Below are 15,311 nucleotides of genomic sequence, written 5' to 3'. Positions count from 1 at the left end.
GGTAAAGCACAGGCAAGCATTGTAGAGCACAGAGAGGCGTGATAAAGCATAGGGAAGCATTGTAAAGCACATAGAGGTCTGGTAAAGCATAGGGAAGCATTGCAAAGCATAGAGAGGCCTGGTAAAGCATAGGGAAGCATTGTAAAGCACAGAGAGGCGTGGTAAAGCACAGGGAAGTATGGTAAAGCATTGAAATCCTTTGCTTCTGTTTTCCTCGTACAATGTCCTAAAGTTATCTCTTACGTCACTAGGAAGGTGTCTCTCTTTTTTGCTTGTTTAGGGTCAGCATGGCAGCTCCTCATATGATAATGACACAGCCCCAGCTAGTGACCGTCAATCACGTGCAGATGTCAACTGACTGGAGCTCAAAAATGTGTGACTGTTTTGAAGACATGTCAATCTGTAAGTCAAAACCTCTCCATCCACTGAGTCATTTCAAAGACTTTTTTTTTTTTCAGTTGGGGGTGTGCTGACAATAAGTAAACTGACAATGGGTCAAGAAAATAGCAAATGAATCGCCACAGCCTACCTTAAAAGAAATCACATTTGACAGAATTGTCCAATTTGAGTGCTCTTAGTGTCTATCTATATGTTTCTGACCACGCTGAAACTAATGCCGCTATAAAAGGTCCAGTAATCCTGTGATGTCTGATTAGGGTGTGTTTGTGTATTTTGACAAATTAGTATCTAAATACAGGAAATTGCTTCGGTACGTGCTTTGCATAAAGCAGATATAACAGGTCCTGTATGAAATAGGGTACAGGAAAAGAAGTAAATGAAGTAAAATAGAAACACCAATGCAAAACAGTTCCTATAGTCAAAATGAGGAACTTTGCTATAGTTATTTAGCAAAGTGCTCAGTTATATTAGTGAGCACTGCTTTACGTTTGCAATTGGTTCGTTATGAAGATAGCCTATCATAAAAAAAAAAAAAAAAAAAAAAGTTCAAGAATAAAAATAGATGCATTCCTCTATTTAAAAAGTCTTGGTCTAGTAATTTATAAACCCTATTCAGGGTCTTTTTATGATTGGTTACACTGCTAGTTTGACTGCATTATCTGTGCCTGTATTTCAATGTTAGGTGTGCTGCATTCTGTATTTCAATGTTAGGTGTGCTGTATTCTGTATTTCAATGTGCGGTGTGCTGTATTTTGTATTTCAATGTGAGGTGTGCTGTATTCTGTATTTCATCGTGTGGTTTGTTGTGTTCTGACCCAGGCTGCTGTGGGCTGTGGTGTCTCCCTTGCCTGGAGTGTCATACTGCATCTGAGTTTGGGGAGTGCTGCTGCCTGCCTCTGCTCGGTCCCATCTCCCTGGCTATGAGGACTGGAGTGAGGGAGAGATACAGGATTCAGGTACCTTAGTGGTGACACGATCACCATCAGAGAATAATGCTTTTATTCAAGTACAGCTGAAGAACAGCGTTGACTCAGTTTAGTTTCAATAACACTGATGAAGACACTAGAGCCCAAACGCTGGTCTGCTTGACTCGGTTTAGTTTCAATAACACTGATGAAGGCACTAGAGCCCAAATGCTGGTCTGCTTGACTCAGTTTAGTTTCAATAACACTGATGAAGACACTAGAGCCCAAACGCTGGTCTGCTTGACTCGGTTTAGTTTCAATAACACTGATGAAGGCACTAGAGCCCAAACGCTGGTCTGCTTGACTCAGTTTAGTTTCAATAACACTGATGAAGACACTAGAGCCCAAATGCTGGTCTGCTTGACTCGGTTTAGTTTCAATAACACTGATGAAGGCACTAGAGCCCAAACACTGGTCTGCTTGACTCTGTTTCTTCTAGTTTCAAACACACTGATGAAGACGCTGGCTGTCTGTGTTCTCTCTCCAGGGCTCCATCCTTGATGACTGTTGCATGCTGTGCTGGTGCTACCCTTTGATCTGGTGTCAGATGGCTCGTGAGATCAAGAAGCGCAAGGCTGGCAGTGTTCTGCAGGTCCAGATGGCTCATTACTAGAACCCCCCCAGCTTACAGCACAAACAGATGCAGCAACAATCGCTTCCTTAGCGATTTTATATGGAAGTGTCTGTATTCACGGCACGACCTGGCAGCAAGAAGATATATATATATATATATATGCGTTTCTAAGTGATTCTAAATAATTTATCACAAAATAAAATAGGATTGCATTGTTGAATTGCTTTTCACTTGAGCATTGTCTCTCATAGTGTTTGGTGCACTGAATCTGTACGCAGGGTTAGAGGCAGAGGGATTTTGACAGGCTGGTGTCAGAGCTTTCACAGCGCTGTCCGCGGTGCTGAAATCGTATTGACGCACAAACCGTGTGAGTGTCTTAATTGACCCGTTCATTTTAATTTTGCTTCTAAATTTGCTTCTGATCGGAACTGTGGATGTGGCTATATCATTTCTTCTGCCGCGGCACAGTGTGGATTGAAATACATTTAAATCGAAGTTGATGTCAAAAGTTGCCATACCCTCTATTTGGAGCAATGTTACTTCCCAATGTATTGAGTGTTGTAAATATTGTTTGATACATTATACTACAATGACTTAACTCAGTTAATTAAACAGATATATAAAACATATTTATAACACTTAATACATGGGGAAATAACATTGTTCAACGCGTATAGATATATATATATATCTATATATCTATATATAATATATATATATTATATATATATTATATATGTGTTGTGTGTGCGTGTGTGTGTACACACACACTTTTATACCTAGACTAGATTTTTTACTATAATCTTTATATAGCTTAATCTTGGCAGATTAAAATTAATGTCCATCGCTTTAAATCAAAGAATGTTTTAAACCATGTTAATGATTCATTTAGATGCGAAATGTATCAATTTGAAAGACTCTTTTGTAATTAAATAAATAAATAAATAAATAAAATCCCTGGCCATCATTTGGAGTGATTCACTCAGAGTTATGTCAAGTGTCTGCATATGCGTTAACAACTTAACACAGGCCTGGAGAATTCAACGAAGCACAAACCAGCTGATCCTAGGTCTTCTAACCATGAAGAGGCACACAGTCTCATTGAGAACAATCGATTTAATGTCACGTCCAGCAAACGAATGGGCCAGCCCTTTAATGGACTCTAGAGGGCGCTAAAAAGCGGTGTTGAAATAATAGTAAAATATAATGGAAACACGGTTAGGTTTAGGGGTTGACATTATGGTTAGTTTTAGACAGTGGGTTTAGGGGTAGGGGGTAAATTCAGGGGTTAGGAGGCTAGTAGGTTCCTACTGGCTTATTGATATGGGCTGATTTTTGTTTGATACTATCACACTGAATCGACTGATCTCAAACAGAGTTGATGGTAGAGGGGTGGAAGGAATTGGGTTTGCATACACCGAAACCAGGACCAGAGGACACACAGATGGAAATGAAGACATACAGCAGACAGCAGGAGACACTTCTTCACACTCAAAGTGATAAAAGAGTTGAAGAGAATATTAAGAGACAGACAGTGCACAGACTTGAGTTTAAGCATTAAGGAAAACACAACAACATTAAGAAAAACACAACAACATTAAGAAAACACAACATTAAGAAAAAAAGTGTTTTTTTCTTAATGTCCTGTTTTTCTTAATGTTGTTGTGTTTTTCCTTGTTGCTGTTGTGTTTTTCTTTTTGTGTTTCTGTTTTGCAACAGAATTTCATTTTCTTGAAGAAAACAGTTTTGGCATCAACACCTCTCGTGTAACAGGACAGGAGCAGGGCCAAGGAGAACAAATTAGACTCCATACAAGAGTGCCCCTTTTACGCACACCACTGATACAGCACGCAGAAATGAGTGTTCTAGAATCACCCCATCCAAACTGCATCCGTTCTAGAAAAAGTCAATTTAATTCTAGAAATTTAAAGCGTAGGTAAACCATTTTTTGTACTGCTGAAGATTTTATAGTTTTGAAATTTATCTGGATAATCTTAGAAGACGCGGGGAGTCTGTGTAACAGGGCGGTTCCCATTGTGTGCGGGTGTGTCCAGCAACACCTCTGCGCTTAGATGCACTTTGTTGACACAGTTTCAATTCCTCTTGAACTATAAAAAACAGAACTGTTGTGTTTCATACCGGGCGGTTATGAAATCATTTAAATTGTGGATATTAAAAGTTGAGAGAGAGAGATAGAGAGAGAGAGAGAGAGAGAGAGAGAGATGGATGCACAATTGGCAATATTGCTAGTGCTAATATGCGGTAGGGTTTTGCACTAATATTCCACTATAAGTGTTTTGTATAATTCGGAATGGCTGTTGATGTTTAGATCATAACATTTTATGAATGCGGTTTCAGAACTGACCAGAGAGATGCGCATCTGTAGTTTCTGACATTTGGCCAGGTTCATTCCCTATATACTCAATTTTTACGGTAGACCTAAAGTCGCAATTTCCCAGTGGCACACCGGCAGGGCGCAGCGAAAATGTTTTCTTAGTCTTGCAACCCCCTTTTCTAAAACGTTGAAACAAAACTTATGCTACTTTCATTTCCTGCAAGGTTTTTTTGTGTTATTTTTATTTCGCCATGCCAGATGTAAGGAAGTGCAAAAACACCTTTTTTTTTTTTTTCATCTTTTTACCGCGGTCTTTGATGTACAAACGGATGTCTTCCTGTTATTGACAGAGATAGAAGTATAGTTCTGTGGCAGTCGGTCTCGCATGCAAAGTAAGATCAAGCAGAAACAATCGAGAACGCAAAGAAAGACAAGGTAAGGACGCAAAAGCACTGCACGTGTAGTTTGTATTTTATATTGGCATAGCATCATTCTCAGGCTGTACGGCCAAAAGTTTTGCTTTTACATAATTAACGCATTTCGTACTTGAGAGTCGAATGAAACCTGTTGAATAATGTTACATTAATATAGTGGCCAGAGAAAGGCGCCTTTTGTGCATGATCTGTAAACGATGAACCTGGTTTAAATAATTTCATTTCGTTGTACTCCGTTTACCCCCTTAAGGGTACCTAGATATTTAGTGAGCAAGACATCTAAGGGGGTTAAATGCGGCATCACAAGACGTGCCCACATGCGTCCTGTATTAGGTTGCTGCTACTGGCCACGTGTGTGTGTGTGTGTGTGCGTGTGCGTGTGCGTGTGCGTGTGCGTGTAACCTGCCCGTGCAATCTGTTGTCAAGTCACACGTCTCTTCTTTTCTAAGTTTATATTATGGTGCATCCTCTTTAAAACGTCTTTACACGATGGAAAGTCAAATTAAAATCAATACAACCCTTCAACACAGGATACATCTGGGCAGTTCTTCTAGTGTAGGCGCTGCTATGTCTATTTATCATTTTACGGTGCTTTACAGTATCTCTGTGAACTCACACACGGTGCAGTCTAGCACAGGGTCTGGTCCCAAGCGATGCCTTATCGAAGAAACTTTTCTGGCACCAAAACAAAAGTGGTAACGTAATCTTATCTACCGATATATTCGTTAGAAACCACATCCTACATAGTTCTGTTTTTTAGCTGGTTTTATATTCCACGTGACCTTCTCAAGCTTTCATTGTCCTTGGAGCACTGTTTTGACACTTCTAGTGTGACCTATACGAAAACCAAAATCATGAAAGAGCAAACTAACAGAAGAACGTGTTCTATTGTAGACCTTGGTAATTCTTCTTTGTTCCATGGTGGAATATATTCAGTTCTTTCAGCTCACTCCTTTAAACAGTTCCTTTCAACTTTTTTTTAATGCTGTTTGCAATCGCAATTAAGAAGCTTAGCTGCGTGGAAAGTTTTGTCCCTGTTTGAAAACCTTCTGGTTTCCACATGCAAGGGTGGAAAGTGATCTCTCACCTCATCTCTCCTTGTTGCTTGTTTAGAGTGCTCATGGCATCTCCTAACGTGATAATGGCACAGCCTCAGACGGTGACAGTGAGACAGCATGTCACCACCGTTCAGATGTCAACTGACTGGAGCTCTGGAACGTGTGACTGCTGTGAAGACATGGCGATCTGTAAGTCAGAACTCATTTTAAAATCGCTTGGAAGAGCATTTTTTTTTCACTGCCATATCGGGGCTGTTAACATAAGACAAACAATTCAGATAATTTTTCCCAGCATTATGCACAGATGCACGCTCCAGTAAATAATTTTCTGATTGGTTACATACACTCCCCATATCTTATAAATGTTTAATCATTAGAGTTAGCACCCCTGGTTTGACTGCATTATCTGTGCCTGTATTTCAATGTGAGGTGTGCTGTATTCTGTATTTCAATGTGGGGTGTGCTGTATTCTGTATTTCAATGTGAGGTGTGCTGTATTCTGTATTTCATCGTGTGGTTTGCTCTGTTCTGACCCAGGCTGCTGTGGGTTGTGGTGCCTCCCTTGCCTGGAGTGTCATACTGCATCTGAGTTCGGGGAGTCCTGCTGCCTGCCTCTGATCGTCCCAGGTGCCTCCTTGGCTATGAGGACTGGAGTGAGGGAGAGATACAGGATCCAGGTGTCATATCCCATTGGGAAAATAGAGAATACTGTGACTGGGGGTGCATGTTCTATACAGTGACTAGGTGTATACAGCGACTGAGTGTATATAGTGGCTGGGTGTATATAATGACTAGGTGCGCATGGTGTGGATTTATTTTGTTTGCTGTAATCCATTTCTTAACATTCATCTTTAAGGATCAGCGCTTGCACAGTTAATACACATAAAAACCAGGAGCTGAGATGACATCTCTACATATTCTGTTTTATTTTTTTGTTATGCCTCGACTGTCAAGAGGGCAGCGCCTTCATGCGATCGGCATGTTGGAGGCTGGACTGGGGCAGCGTACTGTGGCTCGCCGTCTTGGGCGCTCACAGCCAGCGATTTCAAACCTGGCGAGACGGTATAACCAGACACACTCTGTCAGTGACAGGCCACCAACCGGGAGACCAAGAGTCACAACGCCTGCCCGAGATCTTAGTTGTTTGTGTGCTTGACCCTGTCTGTCTTCTCATTCCAGGGCTCCATCACAAATGACTGCTGCATGCTGAGCTGGTGCTACCCTTTGGTTATATGTCAGATGGCTCGAGAGATCAAGAGGCGTAAGGGTGCCACTGCTGTCAGCACCCACAACTACACCCAGGTGGCCCAGTACTAGAGCCCAGGATCGGAGCAGGGGGAATGGGCTGGGAGCCGTGCAGGAACCCCCTGACTGCACAAGCAGGTGTAGCAGCTATTTTATAGGGAAGTGTCTATATTGGCAGCAAGAAGATATATATTCTAAATAATTGATCACAAAATAAAACAGGATTGTATGGTTGAATTGCTTTTCATTGTGCGCTGATTAGATGCAGTGGGATTATGACAGGCTGGTTTCAGAGATTTCACTTCAGGGATACACCAGCGCTGTCCGAGATGCTGTTACAGAAACAGCGTCAGTTTAAATTTGTAACCATGAAATAGTCCAGTGCAGTACTGCAGTTTTCTGACTCATTCCCTTTAAGAAGTTTCAGTGATTACTCAACACATAAACAATGCATTCCCTGTTTCCCCTGTCCAGCTACTCAGCACCAATCAATACCAATCTAAAAGTGTGATTTAACAGAGATCCAGTTGCGATCAAATTAAATACATTGATCATGTTGTATCTGTTGTTTAAGATCATTTCCATTTCACTTTGCTGCCTCAGAAATGCAGCTCTGAGTGTAGTGCATTGTGGGATTGTAGTCAATATTTAACCTCAAAAACTACATATCCCAGTACCCAACACCAGTAGATCATTGGCTGTCATTGGCTTAAGCCAGAGCTACAAAACGGGGACAAATCAGGGAACAGTTCGTGTTGCACTATTACAAAAACTGCATATCTGCATTAACATAAAACAAGCAACAAATCTTCAAGAGCGGTGCCCTGGGGATAGGAATTGCTATGGTTAGGACCGTTTCAGTGCAATGGCAAATAATAATGACAAACAGGCTATCAGCTGAACTGCTTGTGGTGGTATGAAATATCAGTTATGAGAGAGCAGAACATTCTTCCTGCGCTTGGGCAGTGTCTATATAATGCAGCAACCGAATAAATACAAATATTTTCAACTGTTCACATTTTTTTTTTTTTTGTATTATGCTCATAACCCTGTCATTCTCAGTGCTGTCTAGTGACCAGCCACTATGCTCAGGTGTTTAACACAACACTTCTGCAGATGCTCAAGATACCCAATATAAGAGACATTTTACTGGGGCAGGCAAATAGAACAGCAACTAAACTCCCACCAGTCCTGGAGAGTCCGATGAAGAAGAAAACCAGACAGACCGACAGTGCAAACACTAGAGCACATGCAAGTCAATGCTCAAATGAGTTTTACTTCAGAACTTGAAGGTTTTGCATTTCATTTTACTGAAGAAAAAAAAAAAAAATGCTTCTCGTTAACTGGACAGAAGCACGGGCAAGGGGAATAACTCAGCCTCCACACAAGAGCGCCCCTTATACACACAGACACACACACACACACACACACACACACAGACGCCACTGATAAAGCGCGCAAAGACTAGTGTTGCAGAGTTAACTACACCCATCTAATTCTTGAAATTAAAAGCTTAGGTAAAACACAGTTCTTTATTTTTTTTGGTTTCTTGAAGACTTTACGGTTCTGAAGTGTCGCTAGTTAATCTTAGACAGAATGGAATTGTGGTTATCTGCACTGGTGACAGTTAATAGCAATGGAAATGAAGACAGATCTGCTGGATTTTAATCTACACCACTGTACATAATGAAATTATTCAAAGAAAGAACACGCATGTACCGTCCCCCCTTCTTTCTGGCCTTGCTGTAGACCACTGTATTTCTTGCCCATTGAAACTTGCCTCATAAATAAACATTAGATTCAACAGCTAGCTTTTCGGTTATTTCTCTAACCACTGTTAAAACTATTTCAGAATATATTCTATCCATTAATATCTGTCAAATTTTTTTTTTAGGAATTACATGCAAGCCTGATAGAAAACTAGACCAGTACATATCATCGAGCTTCACTACATAAAGCTGTGGATATTGAAACTGCTGGAATCAATAAACTGTCATGTGATGCAGGGGTCAAGCAAAACCACTGTGAATTAATGCACATTTATGCAAATGTTTGCTAAAGAATAATTACTATTATAACTTCAATGGCAATCATTTTGAAGTCACTGAGCATCTTCATTGAAGAAGACTTTTTGAGTCTAGAAATAAGTTCAGTGACAATTGTTTTAAAGTCATTTATAACACCGCAGACTATAACTCATACAAAACCCTGTAACCAATGCGAAATGAGATCCAAGAATCGAAGTTTCTAAAGTTTATGATGGTCAGGTAAGAGGTACATGCTATGAAGCTTACAATTCACAAGAAAAACTCGACTAGACAACGCTGCCCCCCCCCAAAATGAATCATATTATTAATAACAAGCATAAACGAAAAAAACAAGAAGAAACTGGAGCTGCAGGCCAGCGTGACGAAGCAGGTTGTGTTAAAGTGGGTTTTGACGACCCTGATCCTGCTCAGCAGCTGCTTGGTGAGAGAGAGGAGGGGAGGGAGGGAGAGAGAGAGAGAGAGAACTGCAGGCTGTTACATCTTGGTCACCCCCCCTCCGTAAACACTCTCATCACTGTAGGCGATGTAGAGGAAGAAATCTTCCTCGTGGTGTTCCTAGAATAAAAGGCAAAGGGAGACGCTCGCATTAAACCAGCATCCCAGACAGGCTTATGCAAAACATACCAGCAGAATTGGAAGAGATGAAGCCTGACTGCCTGTCAGTGGACCTCAAGCTGATAAAGGCGACGAGAGAAAGTGCACCACGCGGTCACACTAGGGAACCAGCCCATGCATAACTTAGTTCTTTTGATGCTGTAACATCTTTATAGACAAAGAGAAACACAAACACACACAGAGCTGTGGGCAGTGTTACCTGGTAAAGCAGCTTCATAGTGATGGAATCAGACACACAGACAGACACACACAGAGCTGTGGGCAGTGTTACCTGGTAAAGCAGCTTCATAGTGATGGAATCAGACACACAGACAGACACACACAGAGCTGTGGGCAGTGTTACCTGGTAAAGCAGCTTCATAGTGATGGAAACAGACACACAGACAGACACACACAGAGCTGTGGGCAGTGTTACCTGGTAAAGCAGCTTCATAGTGATGGAATCAGACACACAGACAGACACACACAGAGCTGTGGGCAGTGTTACCTGGTAAAGCAGCTTCATAGTGATGGAATCAGACACACAGACAGACACACACAGAGCTGTGGGCAGTGTTACCTGGTAAAGCAGCTTCATAGTGATGGAATCAGACACACAGACAGACACACACAGAGCTGTGGGCAGTGTTACCTGGTAAAGCAGCTTCATAGTGATGGAATCAGACACACACAGAGCTGAGGGCAGTGTTACCTGGTAAAGCAGCCTCATAGTGATGGAATCAGACACACACAGAGCTGTGGGCAGCGTTACCTGGTAAAGCAGCCCCATGGTGGCGCTGGTAGGGGGAATGACGTTGTTGACGAAGAAGAAAAGCGCATCTTCAGCTCGGAGGTGAATCCTTTTCCGGATCAGAAAGTAGAACTGACCCACTGCAGAACAGGAAACCAGAGAAGCAAATCAACTGACAGGCTACAGACTCTGAGCGCAGGAACAACTCCTGCAAATCAGCCAGCTCAGACTCCAGAAGAGGCAGTCTGAGGAGAGTGTGCTGCTGCCACAGGCCTATCGGCTTCAGTGCCACTTCAGAAGGAACTTGCTTTGACAGGAACAGCTCAACCCACTTCACAGAATCATTGCAACATGTAACTGTGCAAGACTATGTGCGCAACATCTGATTGTCTGTGGGGGTGGAAAAATATTTATGTGAAATAAATTTGCCAACACTGTACAGCTGTGGCCAAATGTTTTGCATCACCCTATAGAGCGAACTAGATCTTGCTTGATAAAGTCGAACAAAACCTGCCGAATAACGTGTTGAATTACACACTGCTTTGTAGCTTTACACACAAGGAAAACGTGAATTTTGAAATCTAACATGAAACGCTGTTCTGCTATCATGGCTTACAGAAGTCTTTGGTGAAATAATTTTGTACTTTCTTCAACATTATGCCTCAATCCTACAATTCTATGGGATGCCAAACTTTTGGCCAGAGCTGCGCAATCGACAAGACTGACAAAGACTTGTAGTTAAATGCCGGTCACTGAATTGCTGTTTCTTGTAGGATTTTGAAATTCAGCACAATCAAGTGTTTGACAGTTATGGATCACTCCGGAATAGATCCCAGCTGAAGAGAGCATATTTTCTAAATAGTACACAAGTAGCTTTGATTTACACGGAGGTCTAGAGGAATCCAGCAGACAGCTTGAATCCCGTTAGACTGTGCATGAAACAGTGCTGAGTGGGCCTTACCTGTGAGATCAGACGGGACCAGATATTTCTTCTTATCCAGATCGCCTATCCTGGCTTTGGGAGCTTTTTCAACAATCACCTGCAGACAGACAGGACAGGCACTCGTTAACCATTTAACATTTATCACACCTGAACCCAGATACCCAGGTCGGAACGTGAACTTATTCGCGGTTCCAGTGCGGGTCCAAAAATAAAAAAAGATTTGAAATCACCAAAAACGTTTTCTGCCCTTTCTGCGTACTCGTTTGTAACGCTTTCCCGAATAACGTATCAGAAGGTAAATGCAGGAGGTGATTAGGGAAGAGTCAGCTGGCTAAGCTGTCTTGTTCTCGCTGCTTCGATACGTTGCAAGTTCAGGTATTTTACAGCAAAGCAAGCAGAGGTTGTTAATAAGTTACAATGCTAAAATATATGCAGACCACTAGAGAAAGCTACCACGCTGTATTGACTATCGCATAAACTCAATCTGTGCAGAATGGTAGAGATATTTGTGTGTGAATGAGACAGCGTGCGACAGTCAGTCAGGTTTGGGTCCAGGTTGAAAGCGGCTTGTAAAAAAAAAAAAAATAATAAAATAAAAAAATCAAACCTGGGCAGGACTCTAACCCAGCCACTCGCCCTCCTTCAATTAAATACAGCAGTTAACTGACTAATCTGTTTGTGAAACACACAAGTCTAAATCTCATACGCTGGAAGCCGGTCGTGAGGATCACAAAAAACAAACAAGGCGTGCTATAAAAAAATAACTGGAAACAAACGACGCCACTGCTTTCACATCTAATGGCACGACTGTGTTTTTTCACGTCTCGGCAGCCCCACCTTGTGGATGCAAAAGCTTAACGCATCTTGAATGCCAGATATCATTTCTCAGCATGGAGTTCTGTATCAATACTGAAACATCTTACGGGTTGAAGCGTTCCCAAAATGTGCCAAATATATATATTTTTTTTTAATGAAAGGAAACTCTTTCCTGCTTCCATCATGAGAACAGCTCAGCCAATAGCACGTTCTTATTCATAGCTCTTAAAAAGAATGAGAATCAGGGGACACAGGCTGGAAACCTCTTGTTTGTAAGAGTGCGTGGACTGCTCGAGTTTTCTATTTACATCCTGGCATGCTGGCTCATTTGAAATTACCATGTATCATTACTGTCTGTGATGCGGGGAGTCTGTGTAACAGGGCGGTTCCCATTGTGTGAGTGTTTGTCCAGCAACACCTCTGCGCTTAGATGCACTTTGTTGACACAGTTTCAATTCCTCTTGAACTATAAAAAAAATCAGAACTGCTGTGATTCATACCGGGCAGTTACCAAATCATTTCAATTGCCGGTATTAGAAGTTATCAGCACTTTTAAACATCATTATTGAAGATCCCATGGATCTATTACTTAATATGCAAATATTAAAACAGATTTATATATATTATATAGATAGACAGATAGATAGATGGATGGATGCACAAATGGCAATATTGCTAGTGCTAATATGCGGTAGGGTTTTGCACTAATATTCCACTATAAGTGTTTTGTATAATTCGGAATGGCTGTTGATATTTAGATCATAACATTTTATGAATGCGGTTTCAGAACTGACCAGAGAGATGCGCATCTGTAGTTTCTGACATTTGGCCAGGTAAATCAGCACAAGCATGGTTGTTATGCGAGTCTTGCATTGTGTACTGTGATCGGAGAATATTCACACCACCTGGGCTGGCTGCTAGACAGAGGGAGGCTTATTACTAATATATACAGGCAGCAAATAACAATAATGCCACTGATTCAACTCAGCCATCTTTACTTCTGCTTTCTGCAATAGAAGAAGTGAAAGAAAACTAAAAACCCCACCAATAACTTTTTTTTCTACATTTCCCTCAATAATGTTAGGGACCTTGACTCGGTTTAGTTTCAGTAACGCTGATGAAGGCACTAGAGCCCAAACGCTGGTCTGCTTGACTCAGTTTAGTTTCAGTAACACTGATGAAGGCACTGGAGCCCAAACGCTGCTCTGCTTGACTCAGTTTAGTTTCAGTAACGCTGATGAAGGCACTAGAGCCCAAACGCTGGTCTGCTTGACTCAGTTTAGTTTCAATAACACTGATGAAGACACTAGAGCCCAAACGCTGGTCTGCTTGACTCAGTTTAGTTTCAGTAACACTGATGAAGACACTAGAGCCCAAACGCTGGTCTGCTTGACTCGGTTCAGTTTCAGTAACACTGATGAAGACACTAGAGCCCAAACGCTGGTCTGCTTGACTCAGTTTAGTTTCAGTAACACTGATGAAGGCACTAGAGCCCAAACGCTGCTCTGCTTGACTCAGTTTAGTTTCAGTAACACTGATGAAGGCACTAGAGCCCAAACGCTGCTCTGCTTGACTCAGTTTAGTTTCAATAACACTGATGAAGGCACTAGAGCCCAAACGCTGCTCTGCTTGACTCAGTTTAGTTTCAGTAACACTGATGAAGGCACTAGAGCCCAAACGCTGCTCTGCTTGACTCAGTTTAGTTTCAGTAACACTGATGAAGGCACTAGAGCCCAAACGCTGGTCTGCTTGACTCAGTTTAGTTTCAATAACACTGATGAAGGCACTAGAGCCCAAACGCTGGTCTGCTTGACTCAGTTTAGTTTCAATAACACTGATGAAGGCACTAGAGCCCAAACGCTGCTCTGCTTGACTCAGTTTAGTTTCAGTAACACTGATGAAGGCACTAGAGCCCAAACGCTGGTCTGCTTGACTCAGTTTAGTTTCAGTAACACTGATGAAGGCACTAGAGCCCAAACGCTGGTCTGCTTGACTCAGTTTAGTTTCAGTAACACTGATGAAGGCACTAGAGCCCAAACGCTGGTCTGCTTGACTCAGTTTAGTTTCAATAACACTGATGAAGGCACTAGAGCCCAAACGCTGCTCTGCTTGACTCAGTTTAGTTTCAGTAACACTGATGAAGACACTAGAGCCCAAACGCTGCTCTGCTTGACTCAGTTTAGTTTCAGTAACACTGATGAAGGCACTAGAGCCCAAACGCTGGTCTGCTTGACTCGGTTTAGTTTCAGTAACACTGATGAAGGCACTAGAGCCCAAACGCTGCTCTGCTTGACTCGGTTTAGTTTCAATAACACTGATGAAGGCACTAGAGCCCAAACGCTGCTCTGCTTGACTCAGTTTAGTTAAACTAAACTAACTAAACTGAGTCAAGCAGAGCAGCGTTTGGACTCTAGTGCCTTCATCAGCGTTATTGAAACTAGAAGAGGCAGAGTCAAGCAGAGCAGCGTTTCAGCTAGTGGCTTATAGAGGGTTATTAATGTAAAACTCGAAGAAACAGTCCTGTGACCTATTTAAATTAATTAGCATTATTTAACTAGAACTTAACTAGCCTCTAATTGGACATTAGGGCAATTTACACTGATCAGGGGATAAAGAGTGTGCTGACGGCTAGAGCTTTCTAATTACAGGCTGGCCGGTTTAATTTTGACTTTGATTGTTTATTTTAATAACTTCAAAGAAAAGTTTGCAACATCAGCGGCGGAGAGACACACGCGAGTCCGTGTCACGGGTTATTTTAACACGCGTGAAATTACACAAAACACGGCGTTTTATCAGGTCGATGTTAAACACATTGTCGGTGTTTTTAAACCGTTTCCACTACACAAATAAACCGAAATATTCATCCTGGCCTGTGTTATACTCACTGGCACCCTGTCCGGGTATTTCTTCCTGATCTTCTCTCCCTCGGACCTCCTCTTTTCAAACGGGTGCTCTTCTTTGTACTGAAACTTCATTCTCGGGTTGGTTTTTTTGGGGGGTGTCGGTGCTGCACGGTTGGGCTCGGTTGGGCTCGGCTCGGTTTCTGGTACCAGTTCCTACGCAGGGATACAATAACAAGAAAACACCCCAGCGCCACAATGCGTATTCAGCAGACCCGGGCGCGTCACGTTTCTGGCGTAACTGCGCGA

General features: G+C 42.0%; 3 protein-coding genes across 3 annotated transcripts; 2 read left to right on the top strand and 1 right to left on the bottom strand.

Moving 5' to 3' along the window:
• The first annotated feature begins 191 nt into the window (after positions 1-191).
• Positions 192-2,608, top strand: LOC121306597 (cornifelin homolog A-like). The gene is made up of 3 exons (XM_041238412.1): positions 192-402; positions 1,219-1,355; positions 1,852-2,608. The coding sequence occupies exons 1-3, from the start codon at positions 288-290 to the stop codon at positions 1,975-1,977; spliced, it is 378 nt and encodes a 125-aa protein (XP_041094346.1). The 5' UTR covers positions 192-287; the 3' UTR covers positions 1,978-2,608.
• A 1,571-nt stretch (positions 2,609-4,179) lies between these two features.
• LOC121306588 (cornifelin-like) lies at positions 4,180-9,347 on the top strand. Its single transcript, XM_041238402.1, has 4 exons — positions 4,180-4,708; positions 5,821-5,954; positions 6,303-6,442; positions 6,945-9,347. Exons 1-4 carry the CDS (start codon positions 4,659-4,661, stop codon positions 7,080-7,082), a joined length of 462 nt encoding a protein of 153 aa, XP_041094336.1. The 5' UTR covers positions 4,180-4,658; the 3' UTR covers positions 7,083-9,347.
• On the bottom strand, positions 9,251-15,310 carry LOC121306598 (gamma-aminobutyric acid receptor-associated protein). Its single transcript, XM_041238413.1, has 4 exons — positions 15,048-15,310; positions 11,365-11,443; positions 10,425-10,543; positions 9,251-9,613 (listed from the first exon to the last, which is right to left on the bottom strand). Exons 1-4 carry the CDS (start codon positions 15,135-15,137, stop codon positions 9,533-9,535), a joined length of 369 nt encoding a protein of 122 aa, XP_041094347.1. The 5' UTR covers positions 15,138-15,310; the 3' UTR covers positions 9,251-9,532.
• Between the last annotated feature and the right edge of the window lies 1 nt (position 15,311).

This window comes from Polyodon spathula, chromosome 48 (genome assembly GCF_017654505.1).
Source record: "Polyodon spathula isolate WHYD16114869_AA chromosome 48, ASM1765450v1, whole genome shotgun sequence".
In the NCBI taxonomy this organism is placed as follows: Eukaryota; Metazoa; Chordata; class Actinopteri; order Acipenseriformes; family Polyodontidae; genus Polyodon; species Polyodon spathula.
Note: the sequence above shows the minus strand (reverse complement) of the source record. Positions and strands in the feature narration are given on the sequence as shown.

Excerpts from the sequence above, each read along its gene's own strand:
- LOC121306597 (XM_041238412.1), top strand. The coding sequence starts at position 288 with ATGGCAGCTCCTCATATGATAATGACACAGCCCCAGCTAGTGACCGTC. Across the intron at positions 403-1,218 it reads TTTTGAAGACATGTCAATCT|GCTGCTGTGGGCTGTGGTGT; the intron begins GTAAGTCAAAAC and ends GTTCTGACCCAG. Across the intron at positions 1,356-1,851 it reads GGGAGAGATACAGGATTCAG|GGCTCCATCCTTGATGACTG; the intron begins GTACCTTAGTGG and ends TTCTCTCTCCAG.
- LOC121306588 (XM_041238402.1), top strand. The coding sequence starts at position 4,659 with ATGCAAAGTAAGATCAAGCAGAAACAATCGAGAACGCAAAGAAAGACA. Across the intron at positions 4,709-5,820 it reads AGAACGCAAAGAAAGACAAG|AGTGCTCATGGCATCTCCTA; the intron begins GTAAGGACGCAA and ends TTGCTTGTTTAG. Across the intron at positions 5,955-6,302 it reads CTGTGAAGACATGGCGATCT|GCTGCTGTGGGTTGTGGTGC; the intron begins GTAAGTCAGAAC and ends GTTCTGACCCAG.
- LOC121306598 (XM_041238413.1), bottom strand. The coding sequence starts at position 15,137 with ATGAAGTTTCAGTACAAAGAAGAGCACCCGTTTGAAAAGAGGAGGTCC. Across the intron at positions 11,444-15,047 it reads AATACCCGGACAGGGTGCCA|GTGATTGTTGAAAAAGCTCC; the intron begins GTGAGTATAACA and ends GTCTGTCTGCAG. Across the intron at positions 10,544-11,364 it reads GGTCCCGTCTGATCTCACAG|TGGGTCAGTTCTACTTTCTG; the intron begins GTAAGGCCCACT and ends CCTGTTCTGCAG.